The 25,739-nt window shown below is 39.5% G+C and overlaps 1 protein-coding gene across 13 annotated transcripts in view; it reads left to right on the top strand.

Annotated features, from left to right (window-relative positions):
- LRRC7 (leucine rich repeat containing 7) overlaps positions 1-25,739 on the top strand; it is a 626,043-nt gene that overhangs the window by 391,469 nt on the left and 208,835 nt on the right. For 2 of the 13 annotated variants that reach the window (XM_053592546.1, XM_053592548.1), the window contains exon 8: positions 1,163-2,116. The exons of the other annotated variants lie outside the window; for them this stretch is intronic. In XM_053592546.1, the coding sequence (XP_053448521.1) occupies positions 1,163-1,169 (7 nt within the window). In that variant the 3' untranslated portion in view covers positions 1,170-2,116. Of the gene's footprint in view, positions 1-1,162; positions 2,117-25,739 lie in introns of those variants that run through there. 13 annotated transcript variants of the gene reach the window in all.

Here is a 25,739-nt window from a genome sequence, read left to right on the forward strand (position 1 = left end):
TAAAACATACAGATGCCTGGCAAAAGTTGCAATTTAAATATTTAATAGGAAGTAAAGGGGAAAAAGGGTTATTTGTTCACAACCCCAAACATTCTTTAAATCAAAATTCTCTTAATGTAATGAAATGCGTTCTACACTCTGCCCTCTTCAAGGACACCTCTCACTGCTGTCGCTCAGTGAAGTTTTCTCATATGATAGCCTTGCATAAATACTAGAGATTAAGTGGAATTATTTTACCTACAATGAAAACTGTCATATCTAAGGAAAAAAATTTCTTAGACTAGGAGAAATTCATAATGTCATTTTCAGAGAGAGGGGGACATTGAAGCTCATGGTAAAATATCAATGGGTTATTTCGATGCTGCCTCACACAGTGTGTGTTAAGAATGCTTGTTATTGTAGAGAGTTGATGTAAATGAGTAGAAATAACCTTGGGAGTGATAGTGTCAGCCAGTCGTCTGCATGAAAATGGTTTATCCCCTGGAGATAACCACATGGAGTTTTGCTTTCTCCTTTCAGTAGGCATGATTTTTTATCATGTGGTTTAATTCCACTGTGGATTTAATTTTCTGTTTTTATTTTATTTGACGTTTTTCTTAATCCTAGAACTGTTCCTCTTTACAAAAAATCTTGTTTAAAATCTATGGAATTACATCACAACAAATGAACTTTCTTCAGTTTTAAGGGGTGATAAAGTTCTGGACGTGTAACGTGCAGCCTGGTGACCACAGTTAATGATACTATGTTGTGTGTTAGAGATTTACCAAGAGGGTTCTGCCCACAGTACACACTAAGGTGAACTGAGGGTTGTGCTTACTGCATTGACTGTGGCAACCACTTCACCACGTATATCAAAATATCACATTGTATACCTTAAATATGTGCAAAGTTTATGTGCCAGTCATAAATGGGGGGAAGGGGGGTGAAGCATCAAATCACGGAGGTGTCTAAATGCTCTTGGATACTTTTAAAAGAGTGATATAAAAGTTCCATTTTAAAATGTCAATGTTTATAATAAACAGAAATTACCTTCTTTAAAAAAATGTAAAACAAGGAAACTTTTGACCTCCCTGTACTGCAAACCAGTTGGTAATTATTTTAGTCGCCTTCTGCATTAGGAGTTCCATCTTTTGGGCATTGAAATTGATTTTTCTCATCTTAGCATCTGAAGATCCAGAGTGTGCCCCTTGCCCAATCGTCTGAGGCTATACAGTGACACCTACAGCAGAGGATGTGGAGGCAGCACCTTTTCGGGCACGAGAAATGGCAGCATCAGGAGCGTCAGCACGAATAAACTTTGTAGAGGTAGTTCTCCCAAACTCTATTACGAAACCAAACATTTTTGGTGTGCTACCTGCTGATGGGGGCTGCCTTCTCACTGCCTAGTGTCTACAAAATGTTTGGTCTTTGTTAAACTTTAACAATGACATTTCTGATTGATTTTTTTCCCCACGCGTATTCACTTCTGTAAGTTTCAATGAATATGAAATTTTATCAGTCTCAGCAAAACTTTGATACCTATACTTTTTATCAAATTGATTTTACTATTTGTATGTACACCTATCGTTGCATTTGATTTTTGTATAAGTATTTCTAAATAGATCAAAAATAAGCCATCATTTAAAAGTCAGCCCAGTACAGTAAATAGGAGAATTTCTCTAGTTTGTTAAATTCTTCAGAGACTGAATTCAGTTCCCCAGTTTTTTGTCATATTCCCTGATGATGTTCCATTGTGAACTTATTTTTGCAAAGTTCCCAGATGGCCGAAGTCAAAATATGAAATGCTGGTGATGGATTGATTTTATGTTTCCTTTCATCTTATGTAATTTAATGTGAAGTAGTTACTTTGTAGCTCTAAAACACACTTGTTAATTAACCATATTGGCTTTATTTGTACAGTTCACTGGTTTATAACACTTCAATCTGCATGTAAAATGAGTCTCTGTAATTATGCTTTTGCTAAATAAATAACAATTGGCATAACGGGTGCATTTACTTTTACAATTTTATACATACAATTTAGCAGAAGGATATATTTCATATGAAAATATTGGGGATACTTTTTCTTCCATTCTTGAGATACTTTACTAAGAAGAATATGTTCCAGCTCCATCCATGTAAACATGAAAGAGGTAAAGTCTCCATCTTTCTTTAAGGCTGTATAATATTCCATGGTGTACGTATACCACTATTTATTAATCCATTCGTGGATCGATGGGCACTTGGGCTTTTTCCATGACTTAGCAATTATGAATTGGGCTGCGATAAACATTCTGGTACAAATATCTTTGTTATGATGTGATTTTTGGTCTTCTGGGTATATACCTAGTAGAGGAATTATAGGATTGAATGGCAGGTATCCAATGTACTCAGCCCTACTATGAAACTAACTTATGGCTTTCACATGAAAGCTATAACCCAGTTGTAACCTAAGAATAGGGGGAAGGAGGAAAGGGAAGGGAGGGAGGGGGGAGGGAGGCAGAGGGAAAGTGATTGATGGGATTACACCTGCGGTGCATCTTACAAGGGTACATGTGAAACTTAGTAAATGTAGAATATAAATGTCTTAACACAATAACTAAGAAAATGCCAGGAAGGCTGTGTTAACCAGTGTAATGAAAATGTGTCAAATGGTCTATAAAACAAGTGTATGGTGCCCCATGATCACATTAATGTACACAGCTATGATTTAATAATAAAAAAAAGAAAAAAAGAAAATGTTGGGGAGCTTGAAATTCAACATACGGAGGTTACCATCCTGGTCATGCCTAATGCAATACGGGGTATTCACTCCTCCCTTCATCCTGACTCCCTTTTTGAACAAGGTGAAATACAAAGAATATAGAATAATAGATCGATTTGGGGCTATTGCTTGATCAAATCCAATTAAAGGTTCTTTTTATGAAACAGATATATGCACAATACATTCAGCCTAATGGCCTTTCCTATTTCTTTTTTTTGCTTATATTTCATTTTACTATCAAGGAAATAAACCCTAACTTTTTTGCAAAATCTATAGTATGGGGGCTAAATGTACTTTTTTGAATATTTTTATCTGTTTTATGCATTTTAATTATGTGAAATATGTAAAATATGAAATTTTGTCCTAGAATGCATAGTCCTTTGTATAAAACACATATGCATGTGAAAGTGGGCGCTGATTTTTAGTTAAAATTATGTGAATGCTGATTTTACTGAAGATCTATATGTAAAATTCATGTCTACTTAATTGTGCATTTAAAGCGTTGTTTTTAGCTGTATGGAAGGTATTCAAATCGATTTCTGTCATATTCACATGTTCTGCATTTATTTCTTAGGAAATGTCTAGTCAATGGTACATCGCTATTCTAAAAGCAGAGGAGTAAATCTTTGATACTGTTTTAGAAAATGTTATCCTACGTTAGTGTAGTTTTACAATGTGTTCATATGAATTCGCAATGACCTCCAAATACCACCAATTTACTTAGCTTTCTAAACTTTATTTTAGAGATTATTTAAAACATTCCACATAAAAATAGCTTTAAAGACCGAAGAAACACTGCTGTTTTACCTCTATGATATTCCAAGTGGAAAACTGCATCTTCCATTATTAAAACTTAAAAATCTTACACAGCTGTAGTAAACGTTTATGGCAAATAATTACTTTGTTAGCAGGACCTTTTACTGCAGGGAGCCATGTTGCCTTTCTGGTCTTGATAATGTGTAACAATTAAAAACTTGTATATGTAGGATAAAGGAAGCTTTTCTCAATGAAAAGAAGTTAACAAGACACTTGATCACTGTTGTCAAAGTTGAAGTGCTTTAAAACGGAAAAAAAAAAAAAAACATGCTTAGCATCACTGATTATCAGTGTAATTCAAATTAAAACCACAATGAGATACCATCTTAGTCCTGCCAGAATGACCATTATTAAGATAAACCCTTACACACTGTTGGAGGGTTGGGTAAAAATTAGTACAACCTCTATGGAAAACAGCCTGGGGAGTCCTTGAAGAACCAAAAGTAAGGCTGGGCGCAGTGGTGCACACCTGTAATCCCAGCACTCAGGGAGGCTGAAGTGGGTAGATTGCTTGAGCTCAGAGTTCAAGGCCAGCCTAAGCTAGAGTGAGACCCCATCTCTACTAAAAATAGAGAAACTAGTCAGGCATAGTGGTGCTCGCCTATAGTCCCAGCTACTCAGGAGGCTGAGGCAGGAGGATCAGTTGAGCCCAAGAGTTTGAGGTTGCTGTGAGCTACAATCATGCCACAGCACTCTACCCAGGGCAACAAAATGAGACTCTGTCTAAATAAATAAATGCTAATCTACCATTCAATTCAGTAACCTATTAGTCTACCCAATGGAAAAGAAGTCATTTTAAAGATACCTGTAGCAGCAAGCTTATCACGATACAATTCACAATTGCAAAGATACAAAATCAACCTAAGTGCCCACCTAGTGATGAGTAAATAAAGAGAGTGTAAGAGATTGTAAATGCTCACACATGCATGCAGGGTCCAGCAGAAGTAACACCCTTTTGTGCTTGAGTGTGATACTGTTATTTTAGGGAATTATGTGTGCAAATAATGCTTTTTTTTTTTTAAGAGCTATTAATCTATTTCAATCTTTTATTACAAAATCATATGCATGTAATCATATCACCCCCAAGCATGAAAGGGTGATATTTCTGTCCAACCCTGCCTATATATAAAATGTGTGTGTATATGTGTGTATATATGGATTATATTTTATAATATATGTGTGGAATACATGCATTTTATATATGTAATGGAATACTACCCCCTCAAATACACACACTTGCTTCGAATTCAGGTAAATTTTACATATTGATTTAACATCTGAAATATAAACTGCTTTTTTTTTCTAAAGCCAAGCAATTTTTTGAATTTTATTAAAAATTTGTTTAAAAATTTAAATTGCTGGCTTACAATAACATTTAGTTTCTGAGTAGAGAGGTTTAGGGGGTTGGCATACTCCCTGAGACCTAAAAATAAAATAAAAATAATAATAATAAATTCTCATTTCTATTTGGCAAGTGAGAGAATGAAATCTAAACTCTTTATCCTTTTCTTGGATAAATTTTGGGGCAAATATAAACATTTAATCCAATATGGAGGGTGGAGTGTGTGTCAAACACTAGTGTTGACATGGGGACACCAGGTACAAAGAGCTCCTGTAAACGGAGGCAAAGAAAGGGTCCTGTGCCCGTAGCGTGCAGCCTGGTGCACAGGGTCCTAGACAGGAGCAGAGAGAGATGCGCCCAGGAGCACCACGGAGAAATGCTTAGTCCTATCCGTGAAGTCCTGGTAAGCATTTACAAAGGCACTGAAGCCTCACCAGTGTCAAGCAACACATTAGAATTTAAGAGTGGACAGAGATGGTGTTGCTCGCAGAGGAAATACGTCTTTGGGGCAGACGCGAGAAAAGGTCTGGGGAAGGAGGCAGGAGCAGAGAAATCCTGACTGGATCATCCATCCCACCGAGGCCCCATTTTGTGGGCAACAGTGAGGTTTGGAAGGGTTGTAAGCAGAGGAATGACAAGATAGATTTATGAGTGATAGGATGAAATTCATTAAGTAAAAATTCACAGGCATCCTTCCTGGTAAGGAAGCAAAGAACAAAAGCCACGCCAGCAGTTGTCTGGAATGGTTTTACTGAGCGTGAGTGCCTCAGCCTTGTTAGGGGCACACTCATGTTAAGTGTGCAATTCTGTACATTTTAGTAAACTTCGAGAGGAGTGCAGTTATCACCACAATCCAGTTGGGACCCTTCCCATCCCCCAATCCCTCCTGCACTCCGTTTCATCTCCTTTCCTACCCCAGTCCCAGGTGGACACTGATCTGCTCTCCATCCCATGAATTTCCCCTTTTCTGCACATTTCATGTGAATGGAATTATACAACATGCAATCTTTGGCTTCTGGCTTCTTTCACAGCACAGTGTTCTGGAGGTTTCTGCCAGATTGCTGTTAACAAACAGCAGTATTTCACTCCCCAAAGCAGGAGTGAAACATTAGGAAAACAAGACCTAGGATAAGGATACGATATGAGCCTGCCCAAGGAATGAAGGATAGAAGGGTATGAGGGACCAACATGGGGAGGACAGGATGGCAGGGAAAGGGGGTCAGAATCAGAGAATCAGAAGTGGAGAGAGGCCGAGATGGTTTAACATTTGCTGCAGGTTACGTATCTGAACGGTGCCCCCCTCGCCGTTGGAGGGCCTGCTTCCTTGAGCTCTTTGAAGGCAGAACTTACGTCCTATTCGTCACTGTCTCTCCGGTAGCTAGGAAAGTGTTTTGCCCAAATTTGAATTTTTTTGTGGGAAGAGTGGAGGAAATATGGCAATCAGAGGAAACACAATTTTCTGCTGAGTGTTTAAATGCTGCTGCATATTGCATATTATGAGAACAGTATAAGTATCTAAGGTCCTTCCCTATAGCTACTCATGAAATGGTGAAACTGTTCAAAAATCATCCTTATCAGAACTTCCCGTGAAAACCAATACACTAATGTGCTGTTGGTCTCCCTCGTGCTGCGAGAACAGCGTTGAGTGTGAAAGTGCCGGTACCACTCAGCTGGTGTGTCTTTCCGTGTCACTACCATTCGTACTATTACAATACCAAAAGTTGAGGCAGCAAACACCAGAATAGACAAATGGGACTACATCAAAGTAAAAATGACACAAAGAAACCATCAGCAAAATTAAAAAACAATCCACAGACTGGGAGAAAATACTTAACACCCAAAATACATAAGGAACCCACACAACTCAATATCAAAAAAAAACCTAGTTTTAAAAATGAGCAAAACATCTAAAAAGAAATTTTTCCAAAGAATAGACAGCAGGTATATGAAAAGGTGCCCAGCATCATTAATCATCAGAAAAATGCAAATCAAAGCCAAGAGGTATCACCTCCTATTTGTTAAGATGGCCGGAAAAAAGACAAGAGACAGGTGTTGGTGAGTGTGTAAAGAAAACATAAAATATGAGGATGTAAATTGGTACAGCCACTATGAAAAACAGTATGGAAGTGCCTAGAAAAAATTAAAAATAAAGCTACCTTCTGATCCAGCAGTTCCTACTCTGGAAATGTATACCCAAAGGAAATAAAACCAGGACCTCCCATGTTCACTGCATCATCATCCACAATTTCCAGTATATGGAAGTAACCTGAGTGTCCATCAACTGATGGATAGATAGATAAAGTGTGGCATATCTGTAGATAAATCTGTGGGTTTGTACACATTGGGGTATGCACACGGAGGGTGTGTGTACATATATACAAACCATGCACACACTTATAAACAGTATATAGTATTTAGCCTTAAGGAGATCTTGCCATTTGTAATGACATGGGTGAGCCCCTAGGACATTTTGTCAAGTGAAATAAGCCAGATGCAAAAAGAAAAGTGATCTCACGTATATGTATAATGTAAAAAAATCAAATACACACGCCGAGTGTAGAATAGGAGCCCCGAGGGCTGAGAGACATTGGACGAGGGTGTTTTGAGACGAGTAAGTTGTGGGAACTGCGTGGGGGTGATAGTTAATAACAAGGCCCCGTAGACTTGAAACACTCCCGGACAGGAGACCCTCAGTCCAGCCACGCTCAGAGATCCTGAGGGTTCAGTTCCAGACACCGCGATGAAGTAAACTTCACAGCACAGCTAGTCCTATGGTTTTTTTTTTTTTTTTATTTCCCAGTGCACATAAAAGTTCTGTTTACAACATAGTGGTCTGTGAAGTATGAAACTGCATTATGTCTTTAAAAACAATGTATGTATCTCAATTCAGAAACACTTTGTTGTTAAAAATCCTGCTAAAGACCATCTGCTGCTTCAGCACGTCGTGATCTTTCTCCAGTGGAGGGTCCTGCCTCCGTGCAGCTGATCGAGGTGGGGCGGTGAAGGTTACCGTGGCTATGGCAGTTTTTTAAAATAAGACAACACAGCCCTACTATGAAACTAATTTGGGACTCTCACATGAAAGCTATAACCCAGCTACAACTTAACAATAGGGGGAAGTGGGAAAGGGGGGTGGGTGGGTAGAGGGAGGGGAATCGGTGGGATCACACCTGTGGTGCATATTATAGGGGTATTTGCGAAACTTGGTAAATGTAGAATGTAAATGTTTTGGCACAGTAACTGAGATAACGCCGGAAAGGCTATGTTAACCACTGTGATAAAAATGTGTCAAATGGTTTATGAAGTGAGTGTATGATGCCCCATAATCATATCATTGTATACAGTTATGATTTAATAAAAAAATTAAAAAAATAAAATAAAATAAAATAAAATAAGACAACAGTGAAGTTTACCACATCCGCTGACGCTTCCTTTCATGAAAGATTTCTCTGCAGTAGGTGAGGCTGTTTGACAACATTTTACTCACAGTAGAACTTCCTTCAATTCTGGAATCCTCTCCAACCCTGCTGCTGCCTTGTCAACTCAGTTCATGAACTACTCTGGCTCCTTTGTTGTCCTTTCAACAATATTCACAGCATCTTCACCAGGAGTAGATTCCATATCAAGATTTCTTTGCTCATCTACTAAAATTTTACCCTGGGACGGCAACAATTCAGTCACATGCGCAGGCTCCACTTCTGGTCCCATCTGTCCGCCATTCCTGCCGTGATTTCCTTCACTGAAATCTTGACCCCCTCAAAGTCATCCATAAAGGTTAGAATCAAGTTCTTCCAAATCCCCTTAATGCTGATATTTTGACCTCCTCCCAAAAGTCACTGTTGTTAATAGCATCTAGATTGCGAATCCTTTCCAAAGGTTTGCAGTTTGTTTTGCCCAGACCATCGGAAGAATCACTGTCCCTGGCACCTATAACCTTATGAAATGTGTTTCTTAAACAACGAGACTTGAAAGTACAAATTTCTCCTTGATCCACGTCATGCAGAATGGATGCTGTGTTAGCAGCATGAAAACACCATTCATCTCCTGGTACGTTTCCATTAGAGCTTTTTGGTAACTTGGTGCGTTGTCAATGAGCAGTAATATTGTGAAAGGAATCTTATTTTGAGCAGTAGTTCTCAAAAGGGTGCTCAATATATTGGTAAACCGTGTTGTAAACACATGTGCTGTCATCCAGGCTTTGTCAGCCTATCTCTAAAGCACAAGCAGACTAGATTGAGCATAATTTTAAAGGGCCCTCAGATTTTCAGAATGGTTCAACTTCAAGTCACCAGCTGCATTAGCTTCTAAAAAGAGAGTCAGCCCGTCCTTCAAAGTTTTGAAGCCAGGAATTCACCTCTCTCTACCTATGAAAGTCCTACATGGCATCTTCTTCAAATAGGGGGATGTTTTGACCACATGGAAAATCTCTTAGTTAGTGCAGGCACCTTCACCAGTTATCACAGCTAGATCTTCTGGATAAATTGCTGCAGCTTCTCCATCAGCTCTTGCTTCACCATTTTTATGTTCATGACTTGTTTCCTTGAACTTCATGGACCAACCTCTGCCAGCTTCCCACATCTCTTCTACATCACTCTCACCTCGCTCAGCCTCCATCAAATTGAAAAAAGGTGGGGCCTTGTTCTGGATTAGGCTAAGGGAAAGCCTTAATTGTGGCTGGCTTGATCTGTGCGGACCACTAAAGCTTTCTTCATATCAAGAGTAAGTCTGTTTCACTAAGTCTTTTTCACTTTCTTATCATTTGCATATTCCCTGGAGTAGCACTTTTAATTTCCTTTAATAACTTTCTTTTGCATTTACAGTTTGTCAATATTGACAAAAGCCCCAGCTTTTGGACTGTTGTGGCTTTTAACAGACCTTCTTCACTAAGCGTAATCATCTCTAGCTTTCAATTTAAAGTAAGAGACCTATGACTCTTCCTTTCATTTGAACACTTACAGAGGTCGTTGTAGGGTAATTAATTGGCCTAATTTCAGTATTGTATGTCTCAGGGCATTGGATAGTCCAAGGAGAGGGAACAAAATGGGGGGAATGGCCAGTTTGTGGGGCAGTCAGAACACACACCACAGTTATTAAGTTTGACATCTTACGTGGATACAGTTTGTGGTGCTCCCCAAAATTTACAATAGCAATACCAAAGATCACTGGTCGTAGATCACCATAACAGATATGGAAATAATGAACAAGTTTGAAGAGAACAAGTTCTGAAAATCACAATGAGCAAGTGAGCACAGGCCATTGGAACACAGCAGGGATGGACCGGGGAAGAGTCTGGACCTCACTGATTGGTGGCTCTTAACCACGGACCATGTTAGTAACAAGGACACAATTAGTATTCAAGGCAGAAGTTAAAGCTCAGGGGAGAGAGAATAGATGTTGGAACACCATTCCACAAATAAAGCCAATGATGTATTTTTAGCACAGTACATACACATTTTTTAAAATCCCTGCTGGTTCTGTGATTGGCCTGAAGATACCTGAAGTCATGTACATCACAACCCAAAGTTTGTCTTCCTCTCTAAGAAAACCATCATCTGGACAAAACTGAGTTTCCCCATCAGTGGTTGCACATTCCTTAGTCAGAAAGGGAAACTACTGTGAAGCGTTTAGTTGGTGAACATGGTTGGCTTTTTAGCCACAGGCATTACTTCATTGAATTTGTAACAATTGTGGAAGGCATGTGTTTTCACTTTCCTGTAGATGAGAAAACTTGAGTCTCAGGGATACTAAACAATTTACACAAACACGACCACTGTGATAGAAAGTGGCAGAAATAAACTCACTTCTCCTCATTAATCCATAGTGTTTCGATTTACTTGTTTTGCCTACAGGTCATAGTTTTGCTTAGATTCTTAAGAAACTTCAGTTTAGATGGGTGTTGCTTGTTCATTTAATTCTAAGGCACTGGGTTAACATTCAAATTATATCAGTGTTTCTTGGAGATTATAGATATTATCACATGGGACAGGAGCTGTTTGCACTCTTGAGGTGTCAAAATACATCTGGGTACATTTTGGGTTCTGGAATCACAGGTTAACCATGCAATATTCATAATAAGACATTAAGGCTATTATCAATGAGTTTTATAAACTTTTAAAAAGTGTCAGTTTCTTCCTAAGGTAATACTGCCTTTATGATTTGATGTCTTTAGCAATTTTATTTTTCTAACTTTTCAAAATTAGTTTCTTCTTTTGCATTTCCTAAGAGTTGAGGTTGAAAAGTAACAAATCCTTACACAGCAAACAGGCATTAAACTTTTCAAAGCCCATCTAAGAATGCTTTCAACAGTACACTTTTTGATCTACACATTAACATGACAAGAAAAACATAAAAATTGTGTCCCATTCAGCTAATAAGAATTTTAGTCTGGACATAGTCCTCACATCTGTAATCCTAGCACTTTGAGAGGAGCAAGGTGCAGCAGGGATCACCTGAGGCCAGAAGTCTGAGACCAGCATGAGCAATACAGCAAGAACCCATGTGGACAAAACAATATAAAAATTATCCAGGCATGGTCGTCTGTACCTGTATTCTCATCTGCTCAGGAGTCGGAGGCAAGAGGATGGCTTGAGCCTAGGAGTTAGAGGTGGCAGTGAGCTGTAAGGACACCCTCTGCCCTCCAGCACACAATGGAGTGAGACTCTGTCTCAAAAAAAAAAGAATTCTAGTGTTATTTGCTAAAATGTAATATTAGGAGAGCCATAGACAATGCACTAATTTTTGCTTCAGCCTATGCCATTTACTGATAGACATTCTACGTTTTACCTTAAGGAGAAATGTTTGGGATTATAATTTTTATTATACATAGATGCTTTGCTGAAGGATTTCATACAAACTAGTAGAAATTTGAAACATGAATGGTCTTCTACAGTCATTACTATAAAAACTACTATAAGCAGTTCAGCGTCTTTCTATATGGTAATCACTGAAAATGTGCCATCCGCGTTCCTTGTTATATGCAGATATAGAAACTATGTTGTTTCTAATATCAAGACCTTTGCTGTTCAGAGAGTTTTTGAAATTTAGTTCTTAATACAAAATTTCTTATACTTGGAAAAAAATACTTTTTCCTCAATATTTCCCCTCTAAATGAGCTCTTGGTGTTGTGGGGAATACTCAAGGCCAAGGAAAGTCCTGTGGAAAAGCAGAGGGGAGGATGAGACGCTGAGGAATGATGCAAATAGCAGGAGATTCATCCGTGGGGACGTATTGTCCAGACTCAGAGGGGGACGTATTGTCCAGACTCAGGATGTCCAGAGATGAGGTGTGAGCACAGAACCAGCCCACTCAAGTACAGTTTTGTACTCCAGCATAATGGCGAGGTCAATAAAGGGAAATAAGCCTCGTTAAATTGACTTTGGAGATGCCGCCAGTTTGATCTTCCTAATCTGAGCACCTGGATCTTTAATAGGCAATACAGTTGTGATTATTTATTAACTTCTAAATTCTTTACATATTAACTCATGTAGTTATCACAGTAACTCTTTGAAGTAGGCAGTTATATCCCATTTTACAAATAAGGAAACTGAAACACAGAAGACTTGCTGAAGCTCACAAGCTCATTAGGTGGCGGAAGGACTTGACTTGCTGAAGCTCACCTAGCTTGTAAGGTGGGGGAAGGATTTGAATCCTGGCAGCCTGGCCCGGAGGCTTTGCTCGTAATGACCACGGCACAGCTAAACAAGCCCACTCAAACTGAAGTAAATTTCTCCGGACACAGGAGGAGTTTTTTGAAGTTTGAGGACATGTTGGATTCAGACAGGTTTCGCTCACATTTGTTAGTAAAATACCCACACTGACTTTTTGTTTTTTAATAAAAGCATCACTCAAGTATAGTTGACACCTGCTAAGCTTCACTGTACGAATTCACAGGAGCCAAGACACAGAAACAAACTAAACACCTTTGGCAGATGACTAGATAAAGCAAATGTGACATGTACATGAATGAAATACTAGCCTTGGAAAGGAGGATCCTGACCTTTCAACACATGGATGGGCTGGAAGACAAGACACTAACTGCAATGCCCATCACAGGACAAATACTGCCCAGTCCCTCTTGTAAAGGGCCCCCGAGATGGGCAGAGGTGTAGACGTAGTCAACAGGATGACGGTTCCCAGAAGACAGGGGGAAGGGGATACGGGGGTTTTTGTTCCTTAAGTATGAAATGACACGTTTACAAGATGACTAAGTTCTAGAAGTCTGCAGTGCATCAAGGCACCTGTAGTTAACAAGGAATCATGTACTTAAAATTTTGTTAAGAGGATAGATGTTAAGTGTTCTTACTGCAAAAATAAACACAGAAAAACAGAAAACAAAGAACAAAGGGATACAAGGAGTTTCTGGAGGTGATGGATATGTTCATTACTAGATTGTGCCGATAGTGACGTACACGTACGCATCTTCACACACTCACCAAATTGTATACATTAGTAACGGGCAACTTTTATGCACTCGTTAACCCTAAATAAATGAGGGAAAAGGTACAGAATTCAATGCATCGTGAAATATATACTCTATGGTGAAAGCATCACCACCATCAAGATGATGAACTAACCTCATTCAGCCCCAGCAGTCACCCTGCCCAGGAAGACCCTGCTCTGCCTTCTCTCACTGGAGAGGGGTGTGAATTCTCTAGAGTTTTACATAAAATATCTTCTCTTTTCCTGTCTGTATTCTTTCACCGAGGCTAATTATTCTGAATTCATCCATGCTGCAATGCTTATCAGTTTTTGTTGCTGAATAGCATTCCACTGTGTAAATACCTCAAGGCGGTTCATCCTTTCACACCACGCCATGAATGTTTGGGCCGCCTTCTATCAGTCGGGGCTGTTTCAAACATGCTGCTGTGAATATGCACGTCCAAGTCTTTGTACGAAAGTTAAAGGGAAGGAGCCACAGTGAATGTACATGTTTTCATCTAGATATGTACCACTCTATAACATCAGAAATTACAATGTCATAAATATAAAATACATTTGCAACCTCCTTTGGAAGTGGCTAGTGCCTGCAGGGAGGTTGCATTAGGACTCTGGTAATATTTTGTTTTTCCAACTTTTAAAACAAGATTTATTGATACCTAACAGATTTGCATATTTGGGGGGACACAAGTGATAATTAAAATCATTTATGTAATTTGTGAAGATCAAATCAGTGCAACTAGGATATCCATCACCTTAAATATGTGTCGTTTTTATGGTAGAAACATATGTCTTATTATTTTCCATTTTGAAATACAGGGTGGCCATAAAGTTCGTGTGCGATTTAAAATAGTGTACCTGTATATAATGGGTTCTCGTAAGCCACCACGCTGACCTAGCAAACCCGTGGTCTGTTTATTCTACCAAGCTGTGTATTTGTTCTCAGCCTATTTTTTCATCTTAATTTGATTTCATCTATACCTGCTCAGTATATGACAATTTGGCGAACATTGTATTTCTGATCTATGTTCTTTTATAGGTATCTTATACATTGATTAGAGGTTACAATCCTTTTAAGGACTGTGGTTGGCATAAATGTATCTTATCTGCTGCCGGTACATGCTCCCAGTGCTGTCCCTATACTCCCTCCGGTACTGACCGTGGCTGCTGCACCGTCAGCCTGCAGTCTCTGCTGCTGCTCCAGCCACGGTCAGCTCCCCATGGTCAGGAGCTTCTGTGGGGAGTATGTCTTGGGGGTAAGGAGTATCTGTCTGACTGTGCAGCCTGGGTGCCAAATGCACTGACAACAGAGAGACTTGAAAGCCAAAATTTGACTTCTAAATGCATAAAAGTTGATGCCCACCAGGCGAGGACCACCAAATACATCTACTCACCAATTTCGGTTTTATTAACTGCTGCTGCAAGGGATGTAACACACCACGGAAAGGCACAGGGCACCTCAGGAGAGAGAGTTAGGAAAAGCTAAGTACAGGTCATTTCTTTTTTTTCATCTTCTTTTTTTTTTGAGACAGAGTCTCACTTTGTCACGCTCAGTAGAGTGCTATGGCGTCACAGCTCACAACAACCTCAAACTCTTGGGCTCAAGGGATTCTCTTGCCTCAGCCTCCCGCGTAGCGGGGACTATAGGCCCGTATAGGTGATTTTGAAGTGTCCAAAACAGAACGTTTTAGATTGGGTGATCTCTGGAAGTAGGACATTTGACTGCTGAAGGTTTTAGCATTTTTAAGCGACGAGGTGCGGGCATGGAGAGGAGTTACAGCTACCACGGGAGAAGCCGCAGCAGTGTCTCATGTTACAGAAACACAAAGCTTTACTGTTTATCTCATTCAAGTGTAATCACGTGTGTCTCTTGTCCTTGTTTTGTCATGTTCACGAGGGCTCAACTAGTGTGATGTCGAGCAGAACTAGGTACGATGAGAAAGGAAACCACATAGCCCAGGTGTAGCCCCGAGGCCGCCCCCAGCTGTCGGCTGTGACGGTGGCTTTTTTCTTTCTTGGGAGATAAACTTTGCCTTCTACCAAGACTCCTTGGTAGGAAATTGCCAAAATGCCAGATACTAGGCATCCAATAAAAGAAACACAAATTACTAAAGACTACAACTTCCAGCTATTAAATATCACTTTAACTCGGGGATCAGAAAACTTTCTCTGCAATGGGTCAGATAATAAATGTTTTCCGCTTTTTGGGCTCCTGGGGTCTCTATTACGACCATCAGCTCTGCCATCGTAGCACAAAAGCAGACACGGACGCATATGCACAGGTGAGCGTGGCTGTGTAAAGTGTTGCTCTGGGCAGACTAAGGCCCCTCTGAAACTCAGGTGTGGCCAGTGGGATTAAGAGGTGGGTTGTTTTTTGTTTGTTTGTTTGTTTGTTTGTTTTTATTATTAAATCATAACTGTGTACATGAATGCGATCATGGGGCACCATACACCGGTTTTATAGACCATTTGACATATTTTCATCACACTGGTTAACATAGCCTTCCTGGCATTTTCTTAGTTATTGTGCTAAGACATTTATATTGTACATTTACTAAGTTTCACATGTACCCTTGTAAGATGCACCGCAGGTGTAATCCCACCTATCACCCTCCCTCCATCCAGCCTCCCTCCTCCCTCCCCTCTCTTTCCCCCTTCCCCATATTCTTAGGTTACAACTGGGTTATAGCTTCTGGTTGCATCCTCTTTAATAGGATTAAGGCCCTTTTTACTTTTGTTTTCAATTTTTTTTTAATTTCCGATTCATATGAGGGTACTCACGGTGAGGTTACACAGTTTGCTTTTGTAAGGTTGAGGCGGAGTTGCAGTTGGGCCTTTTAACAATGAGGCTTCACGCTGTGTTCCACTACTGTCCTCGGCAGCATTTCTGTAGTGTGTGACCTCAATGTTCCCCCCTCAGTCATGTGTGACAAGTCCTTGCCGATGCCATTTCTCAACATCTAGAATTGTGAAAAATTAAGTTTCTATTCTTTATAAATTACCCAGTTTATAGGACTGTGCTGTAGTCACACAAGCAGACCAGGACAGCTGTGCTCCAATAAAAACTTAGTTGATGAAAAAACTTTGTTAATGAACACTGAAATTTGAACTGTATATTCTTTTCACTGATGATGAAGTATTATTCTTACTTTGGTTTTTGTCAACTATTTAAAAATGTAAAAACTATTTCTAATTTGTAGTCTGCGTGAAAATGGACAGTAGACCAGACTTGGTCTGTGGGCAATAGGTTACAGACTCCTATTCTAATGATAAAAAATAAAATTGTTGTAGGAGTCTGTTGCCTGCGTGGCTGGTATGGAAAGAAAAGAACCAAAGAATGTAACGGGTGTAATCAGAGGAAAAGTCACCACAACAGAAGTTGCACTCAGTTTAGGTCCTTATCATGAAATTCAGATCCTGTGCCTCTTTTCATAGCTCTTAAATTAGGAAATAGTGACAGATTTTACCTACTACTTCATTTTTCTTCACTGATATTCTAGGGCAAACTTCTTAATTTTTACATTTTTGAAGGTTAATACTTTACTGGCCAGCTTCACATAAGAGCCCTCATATTAGTCACATACAAGCCAAAAGCCTTGGTTGGGTTTTGTATTTGTTTTTGATCTATAAAAATAATGACAGTTTTTGTAGAACACAATATTCTTCCAAGAAGCCAATCACAATAAGTATTTTCCCAAACAGCTCCTCATAAAAATGAATTACCTTTTGAACATCCCTAATAAAGATTCAAACTCTAGATGTCCCCATGAGGTGGGGGGGTGGTGGCGGTTTGTTTATTTACTTTGTTTTGTTGGGGGTTTGGTTTATTTACTTTGTTGGGGGGTATTTATTTACTTTGTTTATTGGGGGCTTGTTTGTTTTGTCTTTAATATCATGTCAACTCTCAAAACACTTGGGTTGTGGATCATTTCAGACTTTGGATTTTTGAACGAGGGATAGTCAACCTGTATTCTCAATTGTGCTTTTTGCTTTTATCAAAGAGTCCTCTGGGATAGATTTTAAAAGGCTACTTTAGTCTGATGACCTCCAAAACTAAATCTACCTGAAAATGGTCCCCGTGAGACAACCTGGCTCATTTAGCTATTGTAAAAGTCTCAGAATGGTTGTAAATTATAAAACGTATAGGGATTTGGCAGACAAAAAAAAAAAAAAATCCAACAAAATCCAAAATCTGGCATCAAATTATAAGGTATCTTGAAAGCGTTGTTGAGCAACTTGGACCTTTTCCTAAAATAATTTGATTTCTGATCCCAGAAATGACATGACCAAATATTTTCAGGATTACTCTGATGACAGTGATGTATAGATTAGAAGGACCTGAGAGCAGAGACGGGACGGCTTGTGACTGGGCTGGTGTCCGTGCCTGGGCTGCCACGGCCCAAGGAGAAAGGAGGGAAGAACCAGGAAGTGGCAGAGGGGATGGAAAGGGAGCTCGTGTTCAGAAGAATAAATGGGCATCTGTAACTGACTAATTTGGAAGCTGGTGAAGAAAAAACATTTCGAATGGCTTCAGGTTTCTGTTATTTTAGGCTACTGGAAACTTAGTAGCAATATTCATCAAAATAGGTCAGAGAGAAGTGACAAGTTCTTACCACCATTGCATCAGTAGAGAATTCAATCCTTCCTTTACTGTTGGGGAAACTGGCTTCATCTTCTGGCTTTAGTGTCAGTGCTCATTTTTCATCTCTAAGAATGAAGCCCTGCTCCTCGTGAAAGCCCAGTGCAGTTTGACCCTAGGAATATGGCCTGGCTCTAGCCTGACGGGAACAATTCTCTGAATCAGCCTTCTCCAAGCGTGAATTGCTCCTGAGAAGAACCCTCTATATCTTCCTAGTACATTAATGTTAAGGAAACAAATGACTCCTCTGACCCCTCCATTTTGCAGAGAACTTTGCTGACAAAATGCTTCACTGTTTCCAGAAGACGCTGCTTATTTAACACTTACTAGGTGAATGCTGATGCTATGCTCAGTGTTGTTTCCTTTGCTTGGAATTCCCTTTCTACTTTCTCCATTCAATGAACTCTTCCAATACTATCTTATGTAAAGAAATCTCTAGATCAGGCCTCAATCATAAGTTCTCACAGCAGTCTGAATTCTGGGTAGTATGAATCCCACTTAAAATCAACTAATATGTTAATTTCATAATCATTTAACTTCTGAATTTTCTGGTAGCTCCATTAGGGCAGGAAGATATCTGTTTTGTAAATTCCTGAATTGCTCTGATACATAATAAGAAGTCACAGTAGCCATTATAATTAGTAATTGGAAACTGTTGTGACCCATCCCCTGGGTTCTGAATTAGGGGAAGGCAACACCCACGTCTTAGTCCCCAACCTTGGCTTCGTGGCTAGAATATAATGTGTTCAAAACAGGTTTGCTATATTAATGAAAAAGTGATTATTTGGTTGATTAATTTAAAGTCTTAATTTACAGAGAATTTATAAAGTGAATTATCAGTGTAGCACAAAAGTAAAATGTGTAGAGAATCAACTTACTGTTTTGTCATGATGATAATAATGATTTGAGGAATCAGACCTTTCTTTCTCCTTGGGTGATTAGCCAAGTGTTTTATTCCATTGACAAAAAAATTAACCTTTCTTCAATAAATGCAGGTTCATAAATATAATTTTTCTTGAGTATGTGTTGAGAAGCAATGGTCGATCTCATGATTATTGTAAAGCAAGGCCCATAAGAAATGATACAGTTAGACCTCGGCATCTTCCCCAGTTCTGTGATTGAAGTGAGTTTTCCTTATGAGGCACGTTTGGTGATGGTCTCACTTAGCGTGGATTTCTTACCTATTGTTGTTTTATTGTGTGGTCCATTATTTCTGATAGCTAGCCTATTGTATTTTATTTCACAACTTGTAAGTGCTGACTGATATAATCATATTTTAGCATGATAAAGACATCATGCCGAATTGCATACCTGGGAAAAAATCAGTCCTAGTTAAAACCAATCCACAAGTTATCCTAAGTGAAATTTACTCTTAAATTGCTATTGTAAATGAACATATGCAGCTTAAAGGACACATTATTTCAACTATTAAACAAAATCTAACTTTATTCCTACGTCTTGATAGACACCATTCACAAACATATCAGTAATACAGGGGAATAACATTGAAATACTGAGGGAAGAATCTCTGAGAATACCTTTATACAGAAGGTGTCAAAACCATTTGAGTCTGATGCAAATATTATTTTAAGGAGAAATAATTTAAAGAAAAAGAATTGAGGGGCTGGGCAAGAAAGTAAGATGGCTGGATAGCAACCTCCAGTGATTGTCTTTGCACCTGAATGCCAAATTCAACAAGCAACTTCAGAAATACAAAAAATCAATTGAGTGGTTCATTTTGTCCCCACCGGGGAAACAAACAGGGTGGCTCAGAAGAGGCTCAGCTGAAAATTCAAGAAGCCCGGGAGGCTGCGCTCAGTCCTTGCCCCAAACTATGGCCCCGGGCAGGGTGCACCCTTTGGTTAAGCGAGGCCGAGTCGCTCACAGCCTGTTCCAGGTTGGTGCCACATGGTGCTCGCTGTTCGGAATCAGCGACCTGTCCAGGAGGGATTACAGCAGCTGCCAGAACCTGGGAGCAGAAGGTGCCGGCTGCCTCCACCTCGCCCATTCCTGAGTTGGCTTGGTTGTCACTGCCCACTCTCATCCCTTTCGTTTAGAAAGCCAGCTGAAGGAGGCAAAGCCTAAATTTTCAAGACGTTGTTAAGAAACCATCGCTGGATCGGCGCCCACCCGGACCTCCATAAGAGCCTCGCAGCGATCACGATCATCACCCACCGGGCCTCCGTATGAGCTATGCCACGACCATGATCTATGCCCGCCCGGACCTCCACCCACGACTCACGACCCATTCCCTCCGGGCCTCCACATGACCTGACCAGGAACTCCGGGAGCAGTGCAACCTCCCTGTACACCCCTGCCTCCACACCGGCTGCTCATCTGGCCAGGGACTCTGGAAGCCGCCTGCCCTCAGGAGCCCACCCTGCCTCTGCATGGAGCCCTTCTCCTGGCCAGAGACTGCTGGAGCCTTGGGCCCTCTGTGCCAAAGTCACTGGGGGCCAGGCACTCCCAGAACCATGTGGACCACCCCCTGCCCTGTTGCTGGATCCCGGTGTGTCACACTCCAGAGCTGCTTCCACAACCAGAACTCCCTGGCTGGGGCAGCCCCAGAGGAGCTACACAGAGTCACTCCCTACAAAGATCCAGCAACAATAGAGTGATCACGCTGGGGTCTAATCTTGGAGAGACACCTCCCCAACTCTGAGGAAGGCCAGAGGCAATGGTGAAAAACAATCATGAGGCGAAATCAACAGAAAAACTCTGGCAATATGAATAGAGTAGATCAGCTCCCCAAAGGATCAATGGGGCAGACACAGCACAAGATCCCATGCACAAACAAATAGATGAGATGTCAGAAATCAAATTCAGAATCTGGATAGCAAATAAGATCGAATTAGAATTCCAAGCAGTAACCCAAAAGATATTTCAAGAATTCAATGAATTCAAAGATCAAATGACCAAAGATTTTGACACATTGAGACAAGAAGTTGCAGCCCTCAAAGATCTGAGAAACACAGTAGAATCCCTCAGTAACAGAATGGAGCAAGCAGAAGAGAGGATTTCTGACATTGAAGACAAAGCTTTCGAACATTCCCAAACTCTCAAAGAGGAAGAAAAATGGAGGGCAAAAACAGATCACTCAGAGAGCTCTGGGATAAGTCAAAGAAAACTAATATTCATCTTATAGGAATCCCCAAGAGCAACAAACTGGCTTCACAAGGCACAGAGTCTCTTCTCCATGAGATTATGAAGGAGAACTTTCCAGACATGCCAAGAGATTCTAAAATTCAGATAGCAGACAGTTTCAAAACTCCAGCACGACTCAATCCAAATAAGACATCCCCCAGATTCATTGGGGGAATGAATGATTCATTCATCATTGATTATGATGTCATAATCAATTTCACTAAAGTTAATATGAAGGAGAAAATTCTGAAAGCAGCCAGATGAAAGAAAACCATCACCTACAAGGGCAAGAATATTAGAATAACTATAGATCTCTCTGCTGAAACCTTTCAAGCTAGAAGAGGATGGTCATTGACTTTTAATCTCCTAAAACAAAATAACTTTCAACCCAGGATCCTGTACCCAGCTAAACTGAGTTTCATTTATGATGGAGAAATGAAATACTTTAATGACATTCACATGTTGAAGAAATTTGCCATAACTAAACCAGCTCTCCAGGATATTCTCAGACCTATCCTTCATAAAGACCAATGTAATCCTCCACCACAAAAGTAAACCCACCCTGAAAATTTTGATCAAATTCCAACTTCCACAGTCGCAAAAAGATTAAAAATGTCCACCGAACTCTCAAAAGGCTTATCAATATTCTCAATTAATGTGAATGGTTTAAATTGTCCTCTAAAGAGGCACAAGTTGGCTGACTGGATACAAAAACTCAAGCCAGATATCTGCTGCATACAAGAATCACATCTTACATTAAAAGACAAATATAGACTCAAGGTGAAGGGATGGTCATCTATACTCCAGGCAAATGGAAAGCAGAAAAAAAGCAGGCATTGCAATCCTATTCGCAGATGCAATAGGCTTTAAACCAACCAAAATAAGGAAGGATAAGGATGGACACTTCATATTTGTTAAAGGTAATACTCAATATGAGGAGATTTCAATTGTTAATATTTAGGCACCCAACCAGAACACACCTCAATTTATAAGAGAAACTCTAACAGACACGAGCAACTCAATTTCCTCCAGTTCCATAGTAGTTGGAGAATTTAACACACCTTTAGCAGTGCTGGATAGATCCTCCAAAAAGAAGCTAAGCAAAGAAATTTTAGATTTAAACTTAACCATTCAACATCTGGACTTAACAGACATCTACAGAACATTTCATCCCAACACAACTGAATACACATTCTTCTCATCAGCCCACAGAACATACTCCAAAATCGACTGCATTCTAGGCCACAAATCTAACCTCAGCAAATTAAAAAAAAAATAGAAATTATTCCTTGCATCTTCTCAGACCATCATGGAATAAAAGTTGAACTCAATAACAACAGGAATCTGCATACCCCTATAAAAACATGGAAGCTTAATAACCTTATGCTGAAGGATAAGGGTTAGAGATGAGATTAAGAAGGAAATCACCAAATTTTTGGAACAAAACAACAATCAAGACACAAATTACCAGAACCTCTGGGATACTGCAAAGGCAGTCCTAAGAGGGAAATTTATAGCACTGCAAGCCTTCCTCAAGAAAATGGAAAGAGAGGAAGTTAACAACTTAATGGGACATCTCAAGCAACTGGAGAAGGAAGAACACTCCAACCCCAAACCCAGCAGAACAAAAGAAATAACCAAAATCAGAGCGGAATTAAATGAAATTGAAAACAAAAGAATTATACAACAGATCAATAAATCCAAAAGTTGCCTTTTTTAAAAGATCAATAAAATAGATAAACCTTTGGCCAACCTAACCAGGAAAAAAAGAGTAAAATCTCTAATTTCATCAATCAGAAATGGTAACGGTGAAATAACAACAGACCCCTCAGAAATTCAAAAAATCCTTAACAAATATTACAAGAAACTCTACTCTCAGAAATATGAAAATCTGAAAGAAATTGACCAATACCTGGAAGTATGCCACCTACCAAGACTTAGCCAGAACAAAGTGGAAATGTTGAACAGGCCTATATCAAGTTCTGAAATAGCATCAACTATACAAAATCTCCCTAAAAAGAAAAGCCCAGGACCAGATGGCTTTACGTCAGAATTCTACCAAACCTTTAAAAAAGAACTAGTACCTATATTACTAAACCTCTTCCAAAATATAGAAAAAGAAGGAATATTACCCAACACATTCTACGAAGCAAACATCACCTTGATCGCCAAACCAGGGAAAGACCCAACAAGAAAAGAAAATTATAGACCAATATCACTAATGAATATTGATGCAAAAATGCTCAATAAGATCCTAACAAACAGAATCTAACAACACATCAAAAAAATTATACACCATGACCAAGTGGGATTTATCCCAGGGTCTCAAGGCTGGTTCAATATACGTAAATCTATAAATGTAATTCAGCACATAAACAAACTAAAAAATAAAGACCATATGATTCTCTCAATTGATGCAGAAAAAGTTTTTGATAATATCCAGCATCCCTTCGTGATCAGAACATTTAAGAAAATTGGTATAGAAGGGACATTTCTTAAACTAATAGAGGCCATCTACAGCAAACCCACAGCCAATATCGTATTGAATGGAGTTAAATTGAAATCATTTCCACTCAGATCAGGAACCAGGCAAGGTTGCCCATTGTCTCCATTGCTCTTTAACATTATAATGGAAGTTTTAGCCATTGCGATTAGGGAAGAAAAGGCGATCAAGGGTATCCACGTAGGGTCAGAAGAGATCAAACTTTCACTCTTCGCAGATAACATGATTGTATATCTGGAAAACACTAGGCATTCTACTACAAAACTTTTCGAAGTGATCAAGGAATACAGCAGTGTCTCAGGCTACAAAATCAACACTCATAAATCTGTAGCCTTTATATATACCAACAATAGCCAAGCCGAAAAAACAGTCAAGGACTCTATTCCTTTCACAGTAGTGCCAAACAAGATGAAATATTTGGGAGTATACCTAACAAAGGATGTGAAAGATCTCTACAAAGAGAACTATGAACCTTTAAGAAAAGAAGTAGCTGAAGATGTTAACAAATGGAAAAACATACCATGCTCATGGCTGGGAAGAATCAACATTGTTTAAATGTCTATACTACCCAAAGCAATATATAATTTTAATGCAATTCCTATTAACGCTCCGCTGTCATATTTTAAAGATCTTGAAAAAATAATACTTCACTTTATATGGAATCAGAAAAAAACTCAAATAGCCAAAACATTACTCAGAAATAAAAACAAAGGAGGAGGAATCACACTACCAGACCTCAGACTGTACTATAAATCAATAGTGATGAAAACAGCATGGTACTAGCACAAAAACAGACAATTAGATGTCTGGAACAGAATAGAGAACCAAGAGATGAATCCAGCTACCTACCGTTATTTGATCTTTGACATGCCAATTCAAAACACTCAGTGGGGAAAAGGTTCCCTATTTAACAAATGGTGCTGGGTGAACTGGCTGGCAACCTGTAGAAGACTAAAACTGGACCCACACCTTTCACCATTAACTAAGATAGACTCTCACTGGATAAAAGATTTAAACTTAAGACATGAAACTATAAAAATACTTGAAGAAAGTGCAGGGGAAATTCTTGAAGGAATCGGCCTGGGTGCATATTTTATGAGTAAGACTCCCCAGACAATTGAAGCAGTATCAAAAATACAATACTGGGACCTGATCAAACTAAAAAGCTTGTTCACAGCCAAGAACATAGTAAGTAAAGCAAGCAGACAGCCCTCAGAATGGGAGAAAATATTTGCAGGTTATACCTCCAATAAAGGTTTAATAACCAGAATCCACAGAAGACTCAAACGTATTACCAAGAAAAGAACAAGTGATCCCATCTCAGGGTGGGCAAGGGACTTGAAGAGAAACTTCTCTGAAGAAGACAGACGCACGATCAAAAACACATGAAAAAAAAACTCATCATCCTTAATCATCAGAGAAATGCAAATCAGAACTACTTTGAGATATCACCTAACCTCAGTAAGAGTTGTCCATAACAAAATCCCAAAACCAGAGATGTTGGCGTGGATGTGGAGAAAAGGGCACACTTCTACACTGCTGGGGGGATTGCACACTAATACGTTCCTTCTGGAAGGATGTTGGGAGAATACTTTGAGATCTAAAAATAGACCTGCCATTCGATCCTATAATTCCTTTACTAGGTTTATACCCAGAAGACCAAAAATCTCAATATAACAAGGACATCTGTACCAGAATGTTTATTGCAGCCCAATTCATAATTGCTAAGTCATGGAAGAAGCCCAAGGGCCCATCAACCCACAAATGGACTAGCAAAAATTGTGGTACATGTATACCATGGGATATTATGCAGCCTCAAAGAAAGATGGAGACTTTACCTCTTTCATGTTTACATGAATGGAGCTGGAACATATTCTTCTTAGCAAAGTATCTCAGGAATGGAAGAAAAAGTATCCAATGTACTTGGCCCTACTATGAAGCTAAATTATAGCTTTCACATGAAGGCGATAACCCAACTATAGCACAAGAATATGGGGAAAGGGCCAAAGAAAGGGAAGGGAGGGGGGAAGTTCGGTTGGAGGGAGGGTAATGGGTGGGGCCACACCTAGGGTGCATCTTAGAATGGTTCAGGTGAAACTTACTAAAGGCAGAATAC

Source organism: Nycticebus coucang, chromosome 5, assembly GCF_027406575.1.
Source record: "Nycticebus coucang isolate mNycCou1 chromosome 5, mNycCou1.pri, whole genome shotgun sequence".
Lineage (NCBI taxonomy): Eukaryota > Metazoa > Chordata > Mammalia > Primates > Lorisidae > Nycticebus > Nycticebus coucang.